The sequence below is a fragment of the Telmatherina bonti genome (assembly GCF_933228915.1).
Source record: "Telmatherina bonti genome assembly, chromosome: 15".
In the NCBI taxonomy this organism is placed as follows: Eukaryota; Metazoa; Chordata; class Actinopteri; order Atheriniformes; family Telmatherinidae; genus Telmatherina; species Telmatherina bonti.
This window is the reverse complement of record NC_136613.1, coordinates 7474275-7493841: the sequence shown is the minus strand read 5'-3', so window position 1 is coordinate 7493841 and position 19567 is coordinate 7474275. Positions and strand designations below refer to the sequence as shown.

Here is a 19567-nt window from a genome sequence, read left to right as displayed (position 1 = left end):
GGACTTCATGTCCCCAGGTGGGGGTGTCCTCTGTGAGTGAGGGGGCGGTGGACAATCGGTCTGGGATTCCCCTTCTGCCGCCCCGCCTCCTCTTTGTCCTCATGCCCCCCTTCTGCATGTGGTGAGTTGGTCCCCTCTTGGGTCGGTGATGACTCTCTGGTTAGAGTCGCCGAAGGCTCTGGTTACGGGGATGGCTGTCCCCGGCTTGTCCTGGTCCTTGGGGGGCCCTGGGAGTAGGGGGCATGCCTAGTGCCGCGGGCGGCTCACCTTCTGGAGGAAAGCTCACTTTCCTCCAGACTTAAATCCCTCAACCCCTCTTCCTCCCCGCTCCCCATCACACACAGGCAGGGTATTGGGAGGTGTGCACGTGGCGCTGGGTGGTGAGAAAGGCCATCAAGGTGGTCTTGATCGCTGCACCCAGCCTCGGCTCACCTCCCAGTTTTAATTACACTTAGACACCAAACACCAAAACACTGACGACTCACATGATCAGGGGGAAGAGCATGCGGTGTATGGTGGGCGGGGCTGCTTAGGTGGTCCCTCTCCCAACACCGCGTGGCACTTCCCTCAGTTTTAATTGCAACTAATACATACTTCACAATCAGTCATAAGCGGGGGGGAGGCAGGGACGATAGGGTCTTCTCATGCCCCTGCTCTCGGGGCTTTACTGGGGGGGGTACGGGTGGGGGAAGAGTGCCGTCCATTAGGCCTAAGTCTGGGCTGGCCTGGCTGTAGGAGGGTTGTCGCCGGCCCTGGGGGGGTGCTGGGTCGGCTGCATCTGTGGGGTGGTGGGGGGGACGCTGGGAGTGGTGGGCGGTAATTATGGGGGCCCTGATCGGGGCCATCCTGTCCTCTGCCCCCTCTGAGGCATCTCACATGGGACATGATGGAGGGGTGAGGTGAGGATGTGTGGGAGTGGGTGTATGGGGTTACAGATGGATGGTGGGATGGCTGGGGGGGGATTAGGGTTGGGGATATAGGTGGGTAGGGGATAGGGATGTGTGAGGATGAGTAGATGTGTGTGTGGAGGGGTATGTTGGCGCGTGGGTTGTATTGGGGTGTGCCTGTGTTGGAGGAGTGAGGGTATGTGTGTGTGTGTGTGTGTGTGTGTGTGTGTGTGTATAGGGGGGGGTGTATATGCGGAATGGGATGTGTGAGTGAGGGTGAAGTTTGGAGGGGGGCTATGGGTGGTGGAGGGGTATTTGGTGGGGCATGTGTGGTTGGGTAGAAGTAGAGGGATGGGGTGGCGGGGTGTGAGCGTGTGTGTGTGTGTGTGTGTGTGTGTGGGGGGGGGGGGGGGGGGGTCTGCCCTAGGTGGCCGGTGCCCGGCGGGATCGGCCCTTGCCGGCCTGGGCCTGCTGGGGCCTGTTCCCCCTGACTGCGGGGGACTCTGGTTGGGGACCTCCTTCGCCACCTCCTGGGCAGATGCATGGCTGGCTCTGGAGTGGGGGGGTTGGGATCTGTACCTGGGGGTGACTGTCGGTTACCCGGGTCTCTGGGTTCTCCTGGCCTTCCTCTAGCTGTAGGCCGGCGGGGTCACATTGGCATGATCACTCTTCTCTAAACACGTTCCACTCTGAATGTTCTGCATGTGTCACAGTCACCGAGTCATCCAGCAAGTTTATTCACTAACAGCAGGTAGCTCTCTTTCTGTCTTTTTGACTTAACTTGCTAGTTTCTGGTCCTCATGATTGTCAACGGTTTTGTTCTCCACGAATCTAGAGTTGGCTTGTGTGGGTGTATATATTTATGTGTGTGGGTGGGTATGTGTGTGTACTTATGTGTATGTGTATGTATGTGTATGGATATGTATATATGTATGCATATGTGTGAGTGTATGTGTGTGTATGTGTATGTGTGTGTATGTGTATATGTATGTGAGTATGTATATGTGTATATATGTATATATATATATATATATGTGTGTGTGCATGTATGTGTATATGTATGTATGTATATCTATCTTTATGTATGCATGTATGTGTATATGTATGTATGTATGTATATATGTATATATATAATGTATGTGCGAGTGTATATACATATATATGTAGGTGGGTATGTATGTGCATATACATGTATGCATTGATCTCTTTCTTTTGTTTTTTTTTTTTGTTTTTTTCTGTTCTCTTTTCTGTTCTCTTTCTGCCCCTTTCCTGTCCTTTCCGGTCAGGTCCAGCAGCATAAACTCTGTAATACAAGCTATTATCCAAAACAAATTGAAAAATAAAATAAGAATCAAGAAATACAAGGGGATCATTACATCTACAAAAGTTCCCCTTGGCAAAATAAATTTGCTCAGCAGAACACAGCATCCAGAACATCAGTCTGCTTGCTTAAATGCTGGACAAGACAAAAAAAAAAAAAAAAAAAAAAAATTCATGACAAATCAAAGAAGGAAAAAACCCAAAATCAATACTTTTATTAGATTTTTTTTCTTACAAACACATCTCACATGGTCAATCTTGCTATAAATCTGGTTTAGAAATGTCACCCGATGCTCAAGGAGGGATGTGCAGAGGCGTTGAATCAACGTCCAGCTTCATCATCATTAGATTATTTTACTTGGTTGAGTTCATTCATTTTTTCCAAACTGGAATGTTTTTTTTTTTTTTAAATGAATATTTTCTTTTTCTTGGAGGTTTACAGAAGGACAACAGGGAACACTGACTGACTGACAGCATGGAAGCTCGCAAATGTCCACATGCATGATAACCTCATTCAAATCTACAAAACATTTATGGATTCATTTAGAAGAGACAGTACTTGGTAGGTGCATGTGTGGAAATACTGCGACTGTACCGAGGGATAACGGATGCATGAGGGATGCTGGCAGGATCTACAGATGAGAAGACATTGCAGTGTTTGTGTGCTTTCACCTAAAAAAAAATCCACTGACAGCGTCTTAGTAAAGGTGGTTTTATAAACAGCCAACAGGACTACAGTGTGACGAAGGGCGGCGACTCGGAGACCAAGCAGTGCACCAAACATGGAAGGACGGGACACAGTACTGTCTCTTTAAAACAAACATCTACAAAAATGTTGCCTCCTAGCTAGCACAGACATGACAATATTCATTTTTTGTTTACTCTGATTTTATACAACACTATGACTAAGTCGTCTGCGGGGGGGCCAGAGTCCGACACAGAGCTGTTTCGGGTTGTGTGCAGCGTAAACGAGGAGTTCAGGTGGTTGCTTTCACACAACGACGAGGGTGTTGTCCCACTGTGTGGTCTGAAGAGTTTATTTTGAAGGGGGTGTAGTAAGAGTTTGGCCATGGTGCTGTAGCTGGTCAGTACACCCAGGACACGGGGACCCACTGGCTGGTGGTGCACACCACCTCCATGGACTCCTCCAGGTGCCTGATGGTGTCGTCGATCTCGTTGTTGATGATGGTCATGTCGAAGTAGTGGGCGTAGGTCTTCTGGAGGATCTCAGACTCTTTCTGCAGCCGCTGGAGTGACTCGTCCTGGGGGAGGAAGAGATGGTGAGGAAGGTTAGAGATGAACATCCAAGTTCAGAAAACTTTGGGAAAAACTGTGAACACATTATTACAAATATTTAGTCTGAATAATTCACCCAAATCAGTGTCAAAGTTCAGAGTTTTATCTTTTTCAAACTGAGGCAGATTTTTCTTCATATTCACAGATATATAATCGACCAGTTTCTGTCCAATTCATTGGTTGCCATAACAATTTGCAGCCAGTTTAACTATCCATTGTTTTTTGTCTCTGGTGTAAAAGGCTGATAAGAACACATGTAGCAGAGTTTAACTTCTTCCAGTGTATTAAAGCTCCACTAGTGGACAGAGGAAGGAAACACAGACCTGCTAACTAATAGAAACATTGAAGGTTTAATGGAAAAGTAGACAAACTAACCCTACAGGCCGTGTTCAAGAGCTTTTACTTACTGGCAGCGTCCGACACCACCTGGGTGTCTGAGAGGAAAGCCAATAAAAAACATGCAGCATGCAAAAATAAGTGCAGAGAGGAATAAGACATGCAGGAGGCGGAAGGTTGACATGTATTTAGATGATTGTTAAATAAAATATCACCTGCTGTAAGATTTTTTGGAAAAAATGGACAATTTTTTTTCCCTGTTTGAAATATCTTATTCTAATGAGGATATAATGTCACAACTCCTTGATTAATCACTTTTAATTCTATTTCTCTGGTTTTCTTTTCTTTATTTACTAACTAGACTATGCAGATTGCTGTAGCTCAGGAGGAAGAGCGGTTGTCTACCAACCGGAAGGTCAGTGTCTTACCCAAGGATTGCCTCGTTTCCACCAACAGATGCTGGTCGAGATGCATTTGTTTATGTTTTTACACGCAAAAACTGGGAAGTCGAGCTCAACACACTGTATAGTTTGGTTAAAAAAAACAAAAAAACAAACTACAGTTGGTTTGGAACCAGACATAAAAGGAAGAACGGCTTCTGGTTTACAGCTACAGATTTTCTTTTTGCTTCATTAAAAATGGCATCATGAAGCACAGCTCCATTGACGTCTGAGAAGGAAGAACAACACATTATTAATCTTTGTTTTTATTTCGTATAGCCGCAGCCCTTGGAGACTGTCACTAGCGGAGGGATAAACCTGCCAGCGATAGCCTTCAAGGGCTGTGCCTATACTCATAGAATCTGGGGTTAAAGTACGTAAACAACCTTCTATTTTAAGGAAAGCGATGCGATGGTACCATGTTATCTGGCTGGCTGTGGAAACGTAACGAGTTTATAGACCATATCTGCACTCGACCTGTCCCATCCCGACCCACATGTGTTGGTGGAAACGAGGCATAAGTGTCCTTTGGCAAGACAATGAAGACAGCTTTGCCTCCCGATGTGTCAACTGGGATGCGAGTGTGTATGAAAGTAAAAAAAAGTTTAAACTAGGCAGTGGACCATTGGGAAATTCAGGTCATGAAGTAAAGGTTAGCACACAAGTAGTAGCTCCCAGTGGGGTTTATTCACCACCAGTGAAAAGGGATGTTGGGAACTACTACTAGTGTGCAGACTGTTACTTGAATGGGTGAATGAGACAATGGGTGTTTCTCAATTCAAGGTCTGCACACCTCTAAGTGCACAGATTGCGTAGGCAACGAAGTGTTCTACGTCGTTCGCACACAACGAAGTGCGCTTACCGTCAGTAAAATGAGAGACTCTTTAGTGGACGAGAATTACCCATAGTTCTCCAGTCCTCCGTTGCCTAGCAACCACATATGCCAAGTTTATCTAATTACTGATCCCATTCTGCCACAAAAATATTTTTAAAATGACAGAAAATAGTTCAAGTAATTTACATTTGATTTATTTTCATATTTCTTTGTGATTAAATGACAAACATGATGAGGAAGCGGTTTAGACGAGCTCTCCTCTGGCTGACAGCTCATTCTGTCAAGCTGACGTTAACTTCAGTGACAAATAATCCTTGTTAAACATGTACAGTCGTCCTCATATGTATTCATACCCTCCCGTTAAAGAAGGAGAAACACTGCTGCCTGGCAAATAAGCAGGAACTCATTCATTCATTTTCTGAACCGCTTAATCCAATTCAGGGTCGCGGGGAAGCTGGAGCCTATCCCAGCTGGCTTTGGGCGACAGGCAGGGTACACCATCGCAGGGCCACTCACACTCATTCCTAGGGGCAATTTAGAGTAACCAATTAACCTAACATGCATGTCTTTGGATGGTGGGAGGAAGCCGGAGTACCCGGAGAGAACCCACGCATACACAGGGGAGAAATATACACAGAAAGGATCGAACCAGTGACCTTCTTGCTGTGAGGCCACAGTGCTAACCACTGTGCCACCGTGCAGGAACTGACTTAAGTTTTATGAAAATCATGAGATTATTTTCTAATTCTGGTTCAGTAGAAAGATTTTTTAAAAAGCAAACAAATATGATAAAATAATATATGTTACATCACTCACAAATATTTTGTTAAAAAAAATCCTTTAATGTTTCCGCTACAGTCAGGTGTTTTCTGTTCCTCTCAGTCAGATTTCTGCACCTGTTGACAGGTATTTTGTCCCACCGTTCATCAGAAAAATGCTCTAATCAGTCCAGGACCAATTTATTTGTTTGACAAATGACAGTGTCATTTAGTACGTTTTTAATTATTGTTCCTTATTTTAGTCTCCAATTGAGTAACTGTAATAAATTCAGCCTTTTCTTTAATGAAAGGGGACGAAGATCTGAGGACGACTGGAATGAAATTTATATGTGGTTATTTGACACAATGCTGCTGTCCTCCCAGCTTGTCTGCTGGGACAAATATGTGTGTATATACACAAAAATAAATAAACGGTCTGGCTGGTGTGGTACTTACACATTCTTTTCTATCAGGCACAATGAATTCTGGGATAGGAGAGGGTGAATAGAATACATCTCTTGTATCCTTCGTTTTAAGCTAATCTGGAGCCAAACAAAGTGCATACTGGGAGGGAGGACTGGAAGGAGACTTTGAATTTAGACACCACTTGGCGTGCCACGATGACTTTTGCAGCCGACAAATCCGCACTTGGAAGTGTGCAGAACCTGAACTGAGAAAGACTCGATGGATGGTAAAGCGCTACACAAGTACTGTTAACTATTTTGTTTCTGTTAAAGTGTAAATATGTGGTGGAGCTGAACGAGTTATCTTTGGATTGGAAGTGTCTTCCTACCTCGTTGATGCCTGGCGTGATGGTTGGTGCAGCGATGAAGACGACGTAGGGAGCAAACTCGGCTGTCCGGAGGACCTTCAGGGCCTGATGGATAACAGGTGTAACTGGTGAGAATGGCTTCACAGTGTACTGAAAACACCCTCCTCACACACACACACACACACACACACACACACACACACACACACACACACACACACACACACACACACACACACACACACACACACACACACCTGAGGTTCGACGTCCAGTATGGCAACCAGTCCCTGTTGGTGGATCTTCCGGATGGTTTCCAGCCGCGTCCCGTACATGGCGTCCTCGTGGCTGCCGTACTCCAGGTATTCGTTGTTGCTGATGTCCTGCATCATCTGGTCGTGAGAAACGAAGTAGTAGTTCTTCCCGTTCTCCTCATCCTTCTTTGGAGGTCTGGTCGTGTCTGCAGGACCAAGAGGAAGGTGAGGACTCATACTTTCCCAACATGCTCAGAGGTACAACATCTGTGATACGTCTTACGTGGGATTGGGTAGGCGAATCTGTCCGGGTGTTTGGTTATGAGCGTGTTCTTAATGTGTCGTCTGCCCACTCCATGAGCGCCTGGGAACAGACAGATTCCAGTCAGTGAGATCATGTAAAGAGGAATGGATGAGTGTTTAGTGTCTTCTCTCACCTAACAAAACTAGTGTTTTCCTCTTGAAAGCAGGAAGCTTCACAACCTCCTCGTACGTGACGAGATCTAGTTGATCAAACACTGGAGGTGAGAAAAGATGAATGATTAGAGGATGTGGGGAGAAGGGAGCTGGGAAACTAAGGAGTCACATCTGGTGGCTACGAGGTGAAAAGGAGACTAAATTCTTACAAGTGGAGGTGATGGGGAAGGGGGGGGTGGCTGGATGGAGTTTGAAGTGATGCTAAATAAATAGATATTTTTTGGTAAAACTAATGATTACTGTAAAACCGGGTAGCAAATTTAAAAAAAAAAAAAAAATCAAATCATGAGCTACGTTCTTGAATCAGCAGCTTATTTCTGCATCTGTTAATAACATGGTGTGTTTATCACACAGAAATGGATCAAAAGTTGCAAACAGCTGTCTAATTAGCAAATACAAATAAATATTTAGATTACAAATAAATCATTAAATAAAAAACACCTTCAGGAGAGCAATTATTGGCAACTGGGAACAAATTTTACATTCTCAGATACAAAAAAAAAAATTGTTTTTATAAACCAAACTAAAATCGTAAATGGATCCTGTGCTGGGAAACAAAAAAATCTTAAAGAACCAAACTAAATCTTGTTCCATCCTCCACAAGAAGCCAGAACTTTTCTCTTGTTCTCGAGGCTCCGAGAACAAATTACATCATTTTGTTCTCACGGACGCGTTTGAAGACAGTTCTCAACACATCGGGCTGCAGAACTTTTTTCTTGCGGGGCTCCGAGAAGTATCGTGTGATTGGTCGGACATGTGAGGTGGGCGTGGTTAACATGGAGAAAGCATGAAGCGGAGTTGCTGCTTCCACGTTTTTACCTCTGCAGGTAAAACGGATTGTTTTGATAAAACAGCTGATCGAGGTGGTGAGAAAGTACCAACATTTTTACATTAAAACACTCGGACCCTGCCGCGTGCACGACCCGCCCCACCGCGGACGAAGTTGCTCGTTAAATATGAAACTAGAAAAGCTCTCGGAGAGCGTTAACCTCCGCCGAGCACGATGTTAAAGAATCATTTATCATCATTTAGAATCATTCGTGGATCCAAACGGTGATCCGGATCACCACCAGAATTTAATCAGTTCTTCATTTTCACATTTCCAACAACTCTTGAAATGTTTATAAAAATCCATCTGTAACCTTTTGATTAATCTTGAGCACAAAGACGGAGGGAAAAACATGACCTGGTGGAGGTAACCGGGTTCATAAAGCAGACATCGCCCCCTGCAGTGATCCTGCTTCTGCTGGAGGATGGATGGACCTGATGAACAAGAAGTTTTTTTCTTGTTCTTGCTCTCGAGGAGTATGGAACAAGCTTAAGTGGGTTAACTGGTGGACTTAAAGCTGATCAGAATGATCATTACAGATAGATGTGAACATCTAATCGCTACTTTAGTGGTTTTTACCCAACATTAAACAAATCAGCTGGTGGGAATGCCGATATATTTAAAGTTTTAAGATTTGGGACGCTAATTAACATTTTTATTTTAATTCATCACTTTCAGGTTAGATCGGTGTTTTCCTTGCACTGATTACCATGGCAACCTCAACGAATTAGAAAGCTTTCTGGTAGAAAACGCTGTAAATAAATGTATTTAACCAAGCTAGGCAGCTTCTTACAGACATAAATGAACCTGCAGGTCAGCTGTGAAGAAGTACTTGATGTAAATGTTGTGACTTTGTGGAGTGCAAACATTTGTCGGTGTGTAAACAGAGACCAGAATAAATGAGATAAATTACAGGTCGTCTGTACACAGTGTGTCGCCTGTTAAAGTAGAGCTGATCTCTGTACAGAGTGTTCTCGTCTCTGAAACATGAGCCTCCATCACCGGCTGCTGACCAGTGAAATACAATACCCACAAGTCACTGGGTTCTGCTGTACAGCAGGCAGCTGCTTCCCTGAGCAACTGCCAATAAATGTTCACCTAATATTCAATAATAAATCACACTGAATGTGTTTGTATCAGATTTGTGTGTTGGATAAGTGAGGAAATGAGACCGAACAGAATGTTAGGACAAACATCACAAGCTAGGCTACATGCTTTCAGTTTTGTCTCATTCTTCTGCTGCTGCACAACAAAAACAGAAATGAAACGCCGGCAGTGACGTCTGCTCTCGTCTACAGTCATTAAAGAAAGAAGAAGAGGAGCTGGTCACTGCCACTGGTTGTTACTTACATGCAGAGAGGCCGGTCAGGAGGAGAAAGCGAGAGAGATGAACAGGAAGGGTCATAACATGGTAAGGTTACAACAGCAGAATTACAAAAACATCACATGAAAACAGCAAAATACAACAGCTGTGGGAACAGGAGACACTGTTGTTGCTGTTTGAGGGTTTATCTCCACAGACGTGTGGGGAGTCAGGCGACCTGCAGAGCCTGACAGACGATGTTCAGGGCTGAAGGACAAATCTGATTATTTCCCAGGAATAAAACACGGATCATGAATTTTGGTCCCAGGAAATAAGCAGATGTTGGATTGTCAGACATGTTTGATGAATGAAGTCACTGCAAAGTCACTATAATAACAGTTTACACATGAAAGCAGATTCTTCTGGATTTCATGCATTCGCTGATCAGAGCAGCATGCTGTTGAATAGTTTCACTTCTTAAATCTGTCTAACCAGATTTCACACACTTTTACACAAATTTGATTCCTCCTGATCACAGTTTTCCATAAAAAAAACAGTCTAATGTGGTTTTATTGGGCGTAACGGTGGACAAAGACGTCAAATTATGCAGAAATATTTCCTCAGACTGATCAGAAGCTGCCGTTAGCTTCAGTTTAAAACAAAGTTTTGGTGAAAATATGTGGCGAGCAGGAGGAAACAGACCTTTAGGTTCTGTAAACATGTTAAACGCTGTGTCAGCATGTGAGGAGGGGGGGTGTTGTTATGTGGGTTGACATACACACACACACCCTGCATGACCATCACAACAGTGGTTACTCATTAACCTCGTGCTGTCTCAGCAGAACCTCGGTTTTTATCCACATCGGGTCAGAAAACACCAACCTGCCATCCGTCTAACCCTTTACCTCTGCACACCTTTCTACCGGCTTCATTTGTGGCCGTCTCATTAAAGAATCAGTAGATTAGAAACAGTCGAATGAAGTGAGTTTTTACGCCACAGCGCCTCCGTCTGGTCACACGCGGCAGAGATAACCGGGTAGACATTCAGACGCAGCTCGACAGAACTGCTGCCGAAGCTTCGTCTGTGGTTCACATCACCCGCAGGAGAGGAATTGTAAAATGCTTCACCAAAACACACACACTCATCATCAGATGCTGTTTATAACCATGACTGATGCCAGCTGAAACCTCGTCCGTCTTGCACGTTTTCCTAACCCCCCCATCTATGATTTCTGCCTCATTGGCAGCTTTTCCCGTCATTCCTGGCTGCGCTTCTGCTACCGGAGCTACAAGATCTGCTTACATTCAGATTCCACCTACACAAACAGATGGAAACACACACGCTCACACACTCAAACTGGTCTAAACATTATGAGTAACACACACACACACACTCACACGAAGGGAGCGACTGACTGACGCCGAGACGTCTGCAGCATGCGGTTTTCAGTGCACGAGTGTGGATGGTGTACCTGCGTTGTGCTTTGCCAAATACTTGTCTTTGTACTGTTTCTTCTTCTTGCCAAACCAGGTACAGCTGGCCTGCTGCTCCTGCTTGGTCTTCTCCATGGCGATGCACGCCACCCGCCTGCCACACAAACACAGCGTTCGATTTAATGGTTTGGAGAGAGAAACTGCAACACACATTTCCAAACAGACTTGACCTTTAGGAGAAGTTCGTGTTCATGTTTTAAAGTGAACCCTGTTTAAAAGGTAGTTCCTATAAAAAGTTAGGGATGCATAAGGTTTTTTTATTGGCACGTTGTGTCGTTAACAAAACTATCCTTTAGACACCACGGCACGAACGAGTCACATATCATGTCAAGATGAAGAAAAACTAACGTATAGAAAGTTTTATTAATCCAGATTCCTTCCCCGACTGCTGCTGTCCCGGCTTCAGGAGAGCCGTATGATTCCTACAATGTGGAAACACGTTTCACAATGAAACTTTAATCAATTGTAAAACACGAAATATTGTAAAATTTGCTCAGATGTGGGTCGTTGATTGGTTTCCTCAACCGATTTCTGACTGAACCAAATGAAGAGGAAACACCAGATGAGCCGAGCGAACTTCGATGCTGCAGAAGTTGTTCAGAAAATAAAGCCAAGCCAACTTTATTTATAAAGCGCTTTCTGACAGCTACTGCTGAACAAAATGCTAAAAATAATTGCTTCACAATTTTAAAATCGATTTTTTTGGTTTGTTTTTTTTTTACAAAAAAATAAATACTTTTTTTTTTTCAAACAAAAATATAAGCATTTACAAAATTTTGGTCATTTTTAAAATTGTTTTTATTGATCTTTTTACTTGTCTTCTTGGGCTTTATAGCAGCAGAATGATGGTCTGGCTACTTTCCTAATTGAAATCAAGAAAAATGACAGGCAAAAAAAAAAAAAAAAAAGTTTTATACATTTTTTTTGCTTTTAATCAACAAAAATCAGCAATATCGAAGAATTGTGAGAATCGCAATTTAAATCGAGTCGGCACACAAAAATCGGAATTGAATAGAATCAGGATAAAAGCATATCGTCACAGCCCTAATAAATAACATATTAAAACAGAAAATAAAACAATAAAATTTAAAAGAATTACACAAATAAAAACAACGAAACAAATAAAAGCAATAAAAACAAACTCATTCTGGGTAAAATGTCAGTGAAAATAGGAGGGTCTTAAGAATGGAATTAAAAATGAAGCAATTAAGTGTTCTGCAACGTTTTCTTAAAGCAACTCGTTGTTCACAATCAGCTACATGACCATCATGGTGTATGGGTGATGGTCAAAGGAAAGATCGAAGTGAAGAAGAAATGCAGGTAAGAAAAAAGGAAAGTGACCGCCATGTTCGTGTCCATGGTGCTGTTTTACCAACCCGAGTCAGTTCAGCATCGGAAAGAGGACTTGATAGCAGCGGATGAGAGTAAAACTGCAAGGCGAGTACTCTCCTTACAGGTGTGTGCTAGTCTGAGCTCTCTACTGTGTAAATGTACTTTAAGGCTTACTGAGTTTACGTTTGCATCGTGCGTTGAACGCACAGCCATAAACTGGATTAATAAACATGCCACAGGAAGATGTTTTGCCCCTAAAACCAGCGCCGGGTGTACACGTGTCCTTTGTGTTCCCGCCATCGGTCCATCAGCGTGTTTTGTGGCGCTCACCACTCCTGCAGCTCTGGCGACGGGATGAGGCCGGCTGTGCCGTTCTTCGTGTTCTCCAGCTTGCCCTGCCACCAGTTGTGGTCGTCCTTGGAGATGATCTGGATAATGTCGCCCACACGGAAACGAATCCCCGCCTCCTTGCAGGGGATGAGTTCATCTTTGGAGGGGTCGTACTCAAACTGGGCCCTCACAAATATCTGACGGGGTAGAAGAAGAAGAAAAAGCTTAAACTGACGGGTCGGGGTAGCGAGTAGTTAATTGGAAGAATTACAGCGTGGAACGTGGTGAACATATCTGACAGATAGGCCTGAAGTAAAGAGCAGTGGACTTTTTTGGGGGGAGGGAAGGGGAAGATTTTTAAAACTGGTTTCTAAGGAGGGTTTTCGACAGTGAGAAGGGTCATTATTTGAGCCTCGCTGCACACTGGTGATTATGGCACAGGCATTGTAGGAGTCTAAAGTGTGCTGGAGTGGGTTTCATTTCAACCACACTGCTAGTGTACAACTGTTTTCTTTTGGGGGGGGGGGGGGGGGGGGGGCGCTCGAGGAAGGTTGTCTCTTACCTTTACAGACATTTTGTCCTTGATTGGAGGTCTGGAAACAATCTAGGATTTGAAAGCATCACACACATCATGCAGCAAACCGGCTGTTTATTGTCTGAACAAAACATTGGTGGCCGGGTTTGGTGGAGGGGAGGGAGGCTGGGGATTATGGGGGGGTGTGAACCAACACAGCTCTGGTGGTCTACTGCCCTCTGCTGGCCATTCAGACGATCCGTTATATGATAACATGAAAACAGTATGATCACAGGGGATGTGTGAGATGTGGGTCAGGAGGGTTCACACGTGTCAACACTGGGAGGGATTTATAGGAGGGGGGGTGTTGAGGGACTGTTAATGCTGAGAATGTAAAAACAAATATTAAATGCTTTGCTGTAATAATGTCTGATGGGGGTTCGAGGCTGAACAATGCCTGTGCCACAGTGCAACAGTGTTAGGCTGATTACACAACTTTGGTCACGATTAATGCGTCAAACATGCAGTTTCATCGATTTTGTGCCTTTTCACATCTTTTCTTTTAGGTTGTTAAACATTTCTGAGATGATCTTTAGTCCTGCATCGATCTTTAGTCTCCGCTATGTGTTGATTAATCCGAACTGGAGTCAAACTGTGGCCTGTAATTTATATTTTGACCTCTTGTATTTGACATCAGAGTGTGAAATTTATGAGGGAAATAATAAATACATGACCTGGGACCTGCTTAAAAAAACTAGCTGAGTAATGCTGCTTTTCAGTCTCAGACTTTCTATTTTAGTTTAATTTAGTGATTCTGAATAGTTTGTATGTCGGTAAGCAGTATTTGCTTTAGTTTTATTTTTATTCTATTCATTCATTCATTTCTGAACCGCTTAATCCAATTCAGCGTCGCGGGGAAGCTGGAGCCTATCCCAGCTGGCTTTGGGTGACAGGCAGGGTACACCCTGGACAGCTCGCAGGGCCACACAGAGAGATGAACAACCACTCATTCCTAGAGGGAATTTAGAGTGACCAATTAACCAAACATGCATGTCTTTGGACGGTGGGAGGAAGCCGGTGTACCCGGAGAGAACCCACGCATACATGGGAGAACATGCAGACTCCACACAGAAAGGCCACTGACCAAACCCCCCCAGCCAAGGATCGAACCAGTGACCTTCTTGCTGTGAGGCCACAGTGCTAACCACTGTGCCACCGTGCAGGAACTGACTTAAGTTTTATGAAAATCATGACATTATTTTCTAAATCTAGTTCAGTCCGAATGTCAACCCCGTTCCCTACATAGTGCTCGAGTCTTTTTCTAGGTAAAGGTTCTAGATAAAATATATCTTGAAAAAGTAGTGAGCATTGATGGTCACTAGACAGGTTAATATAGACCACAATGCCCTGTAGGAACTCAAAGTCTCACAACTGACTAATGCCAAAGAAGAGAAAAAACAAAAGATTGTTCATTTTATATCCTTATTAATACCATGGTCAGTGATCCATTATTTTCATATTTACACACACACAGTTTCAACAAGAAAGGATAGAACAACTCGGAGCCATGCATTAGACGGTTATAACGTTTCACGTCGTGGTGTTCTAGACTCCGCGTCGTGCATTATAACTGTCTAATGCACGGCTCCTCGTTGTTCTATCCTTTCTTGTTGAAAGAAACAAAGAAATAAATAAACAAAGAAAGAAAGAATAAAATACAATATAAGACATTTTTTTACACGAGTTTAGATTGGATTTGAAACAGCATGTGGTGGTTGCTGTGGTGACAGCTGGTAGTCGCGTGATTCGCGGCGAGGACAAACTAGCCAGCTTTGTGTCTGAATCGCCAACAGAATTAGTGCACTATGTAACCTGCTATGTAGTGTAGGTTAGGGAATAGTGTGGACATGCGGTCACAGCCCTGGTGGTGTCATCTGGGAATATATCCGTTCATCAGGAAATAACTGACCAGGTTGTTTAAGAAAAAAAAAAAAGACCCACTTCATTAGTTTGGGTTAAATTGTTGCAGCTGAAGCATCATTCAACCTGCAGTAATCATCCAATAGGAGGGTTTTTACCTGTTTGCTTAGTTAAATCCAGGTGGTGACATGTTGTAGGAGGTGTGCAATGCATTTTTATGAGTATTTGGACAGCAGTGAAGCTCAGAGGAACATTTAACACAGTGAAATATTTAGTCATATTTAGGGAGGCAACTTCGCATGAGGAGAATGAGGAGATGTAAAGGAGGAAGTACAAGTGAGAGAATAGGCGGCGTGATTACCTGTCGACCCTTGGGCTGGATTGTGGATGGCAGGTCCTGCAGAGGTGAAATATTTTTTACAGAAAGACACAATTTGTCAAGACAGAATCAGTAAATGAAATATTGAGAACACAAACGTTTGCTACAGTAGTAACACCTGGACAGAAACAAACGGAGGACAGCGGAGAAGAGGAGTAATTCTCATTTGTTCCAGCAAATCTGGCTGTGGAGCAACCAAGCAAGCACAGAGCAAGCAAAGCAGCATCGGCACGACCACAGTGTCGGCCTGGAGCCCCGGAGTGGAACCAAAATGGTCTTATTAAAGGGGGAGGGGGGGTTCCTGTTCGAAGCCTGTCACCACTGGAGGTTCCAATGTGTCGTGTTAGCGGCGATACTCAGCACGCAGCAGGCTTTCTGAGGCACACCAATTTGTTAACTGAGATATCGGACACGGGGCCTTTGGCTCAAACAGATGAATGGGACGGGACCGAATCAGGTGACCCGCATCATGGCCCACCCCCATCTCACAGCTCAAATAAATAACGACAGAAATAAACACCAATGGATGGACGGCGATGGGAGACACGGACATGTTGGAACATCATGAACAGCAGGGCTGATGAGACACTCAGTGGGTCCGTCTGAAGGTGGGGTGGGTGGGTTTTCTGGGGGGGGGGGGGGGGGGGGGGGGGGGGGTGTTGGGGTCCTTACCAGGATAGAACTGTTAATGCTGGAGTGGCCATTGGAAGGGGACTGCCTGGAGGTGGTGGGGGACTCTTTCTGAAATAAGACACACAGGTCAGCAGCGCACACACACACACACACACACACACACACACACACACACATCTCTGAGCAGTGGCTGTAGGCGATGGAGAGGGTTTATTTGTAGAACACAACTGAGAACCACCACAGCGTTGACGTAATGAAATGCGTCAACAAAACATGGGAGACAGCAGCAGCAGTAGCAGCTTGCATGCCTGCAGGTCCAAACATCACCACAGGAGGGCGCTACACTGACATGAGATACTCAGCAGCAGAGCATGAGGTCTGCTGGGAGACCAAAATCTAGAGTTTCAGAGCGGATTCTTCCACTGGGATTTGAAAATAAAGAATAAAAAAAAGAAAAAAAAAGAGATAATTGAAAATAATCAGAAAGAGCTTTGAATTGGATCTCAAGTGATAAAAAATTCAGTTGTTGTCCGTGCTTTGGCATATGGTTGTTTAAAACTGGATCAGGTTTGTTAAGGAAAGACTTTGTTGTAACCAAAAAACAAACTCCAACCATCTCTTTCAGTTTTAGCCGCTTTTTAATCACCATCTTTTTCAGTCCATCCCGAAATGATCTAATAACGTGATGTTTATCACGGTCGGAAACCAAATCTTTAACGGTCTTTCAGATCAGGTCAGGTTTTTTTTTTTACTTCGGATCTGATCCTGTTCAGCTTCAGCATGATGAATCTGGATTTCTGCTGCTTGGAGCTCTTTGTGTTATTTACCCCAAATATAATTTGCTGTTATGATCAAAGAGCAGCTCAGTGTGATGAGGAAGATGAGAGACTTCATCTTCAGATAGAATAAAAGCTAAATGTTGACGTTTAAACTACATTACAGCTCATGTGAGATTAGATCAGAATCAGCAGTGATTAAAGATTTGAAACACCAAAATGATTGTTCACCACGTCTGTCAATTACGTTTCGACTACATCAGTTTAACCTTTTATACACAGAGACAGATTTTTTTGATGACTTCTCTCTTCTAATCTGCATGCAGTACGTGGAGGATGACTGTTGCCTGTCAGGCAAAACTCAGGGCCTCTGCGTTAGATGTCAGGTCTTCTGTATTTCCTATGGACTGTATATAAAAGGACTGAGCCTCCGTAACGTCACCCGTAGGTTTCTGAAGCGCTAAACTGAAGCTCGGTGGGCGGTTCCTACCGTCGCCATCTTGGCAGCGTCATGCGTGTCGTCTAGCCCAGAAAATACAAATATGGGCAAAGAGGTGGAGCTTAGAGGGGGGCTGTGAGTGTCATGGCGGATGATTGACATCGAGTGAACTCCGAGCTTTCTGTAGCTAAGAGCTAACCAAGCTAACCCGGAGATAGCAGGAGCTAACCAGCTAACGGAGGTAATCGGGCTAAAGCTAAGTCATGTTGTTAACTGGCTAAAAACCGCGGTTGTTCTATGTTCTTCTGACTTGAAGCGGGAAATTGAGTACTTTTCAATCAAAAGGACACGCCCCTAAATATACCAAATTTTGAGATTAAATTACTTTTAAACGGGCGAGTTAGACATAAATTCACTCCCCCCACAGTTGGCATGAAGGTGAATCTGGCCTATTAAACCATAAATGCTTTTTTGTACCAGGCTGTAATGTTTATTTCTGATGTGAAGTTGGTCTTTTTAACATGGGAGTCTATGGGGATTTGCTGTTTTGCAGAGTTTTGCAGAATGTTTTGTTTACTTTATTTAAAATATTTGTATTTTGAGTTTTCTTTTTTTTTGGTCATTCTGACACATTTACAAACCTTTTTCTGTTTTTAGTTTAGTAAAATTTGCGTTTTGTCCTGTAGAATATTCTTTCTTCTCACTAATGAGCAGATTTATAATCCACTGGGGGAAAGAAAATGCTTTAACTAATTAAGCCACAACTGGACCTTTAAAAAATGCATTTAAACACATGAAATTGAAGCTGTAAAAGCTGAACGAAGACGCTCAGATAATGCTGCTGGATGTTGTGTGAAGCATTTCCAGACTGTGATAAAATCCTGATGCTATAACAACGACATCATCTTGTCATAACACTGACTGACAAAAGGCTGCAGCTGTGCTGCGAGACGACATTTAAAATGACTGATGACAGAAAGAGCCGAAGGCACAAAGAGCTGTCATTAGGAACGTCTCCATCAACCTTCAGTGTTCATGATCACAGTCCTTTAACTCGGAGTAAGAAGGCGTATCGGAAAACAACCATTTCTCATGGAAACTGTTGACTTTTTGGCTCATTTTAAACAAGCAAACAACTGTATGTTCTCAGTTTCTACTTAATGTAATAAGTAATAAGTAGCTTGTACGGTGTGTGCAGCAAAGACTGTTACAGGTAGCTACTTATCCCAAACGGTCTTGTAGCTCCTATCAAACAAAGCCGGGACTGCATTGTAAAGGGTTTTCACTTCACACACAGAGCAGTTTGTCTATTCAGGGACACCGTAGTAAAAATGGAGACCCAAACCTGGCTGCTGGCATGTACAGGGACCCACAGCAAGTAAATGTCTCATTCTGAGAAAATAACAGCAATTTTTTTTAGTATAGGGATTAGATACAAATAGAAATGCATTTAGTAATAATAATATATGATTTTTTTTCTGATTAAGCTTTGATTTTGTTGCACGCTGCCCCTTTAAGTGGCTCCAGAGCTGCTGTACTGTAGAAATACTGCAGCTTATCTGAAACGACTGAACTTTGCTGCTGTTTTACTTATGATTCTCATGATGTCAAACCCTGACTCGCCACTCCTTGTGAATGTGTTAAAGTGGATTATTATGCTGTTAAAAAGCTTCACGTTGAGTTCAGCTGGTGTCTTTTGTGCAGCAAACACGTCTGCCATTACTGTGACCAACAAACTGTCTTAATCTGAGGGTAAACCTTCCTGACATGCAGCTCAGATCTGACTTATCTCTCTGATCAGCTGATCGAGTCATGAGTCCTGGAAAAACAAGCAGTCATTTTCACATTTTAACAGGTTTAATGTGATGAAATGATAAAATGAACTCTGGTATGATAACTTTGTAAATGTACTGCATCACTGAAAAACTTTTTGATTTTAAATCTTTACTTGTATTTCTAAATGATTAATCAGTAACATAATTTCCTTGCTGCATATGTTTGTATGGAAAACATCTAATCCTATTCTCACTTCTTTATACCTTTATTAAGCGAAATAATGCAAACTCAGTCCAAACAGCGCATTTATATGAACACCACAGACCATATATGAAAGATGGACGTAGCCTCCGGCAGTTAAAAGTGAGGTCTATGCGGAAGTGCATAAAACTGCAGTTCCCCCTTCATCCACTAGGGGCTGCAAAACAAAGAGAATCTCCATAGACTCCCATGTTAAAAAGACCAAC

The 19567-nt window shown here is 43.5% G+C and overlaps 1 protein-coding gene across 1 annotated transcript in view; it reads right to left on the bottom strand.

Annotated features, from left to right (window-relative positions):
* Positions 1 to 2424: 2424 nt before the first annotated feature.
* caska (calcium/calmodulin-dependent serine protein kinase a) overlaps positions 2425 to 19567 on the bottom strand; it is a gene marked incomplete at its 5' end in the record, with an annotated part of 120562 nt that continues 103419 nt past the window's right edge. Inside the window, 9 exons of the mRNA XM_079254304.1 lie at positions 2425 to 3469; positions 6666 to 6749; positions 6902 to 7104; positions 7182 to 7262; positions 7336 to 7416; positions 10980 to 11095; positions 12664 to 12860; positions 15459 to 15494; positions 16149 to 16217. Of these exons, the coding sequence (XP_079110430.1) occupies positions 3293 to 3469; positions 6666 to 6749; positions 6902 to 7104; positions 7182 to 7262; positions 7336 to 7416; positions 10980 to 11095; positions 12664 to 12860; positions 15459 to 15494; positions 16149 to 16217 (1044 nt within the window). The 3' untranslated portion in view covers positions 2425 to 3292. The remainder of the gene's footprint in view (positions 3470 to 6665; positions 6750 to 6901; positions 7105 to 7181; positions 7263 to 7335; positions 7417 to 10979; positions 11096 to 12663; positions 12861 to 15458; positions 15495 to 16148; positions 16218 to 19567) is intronic.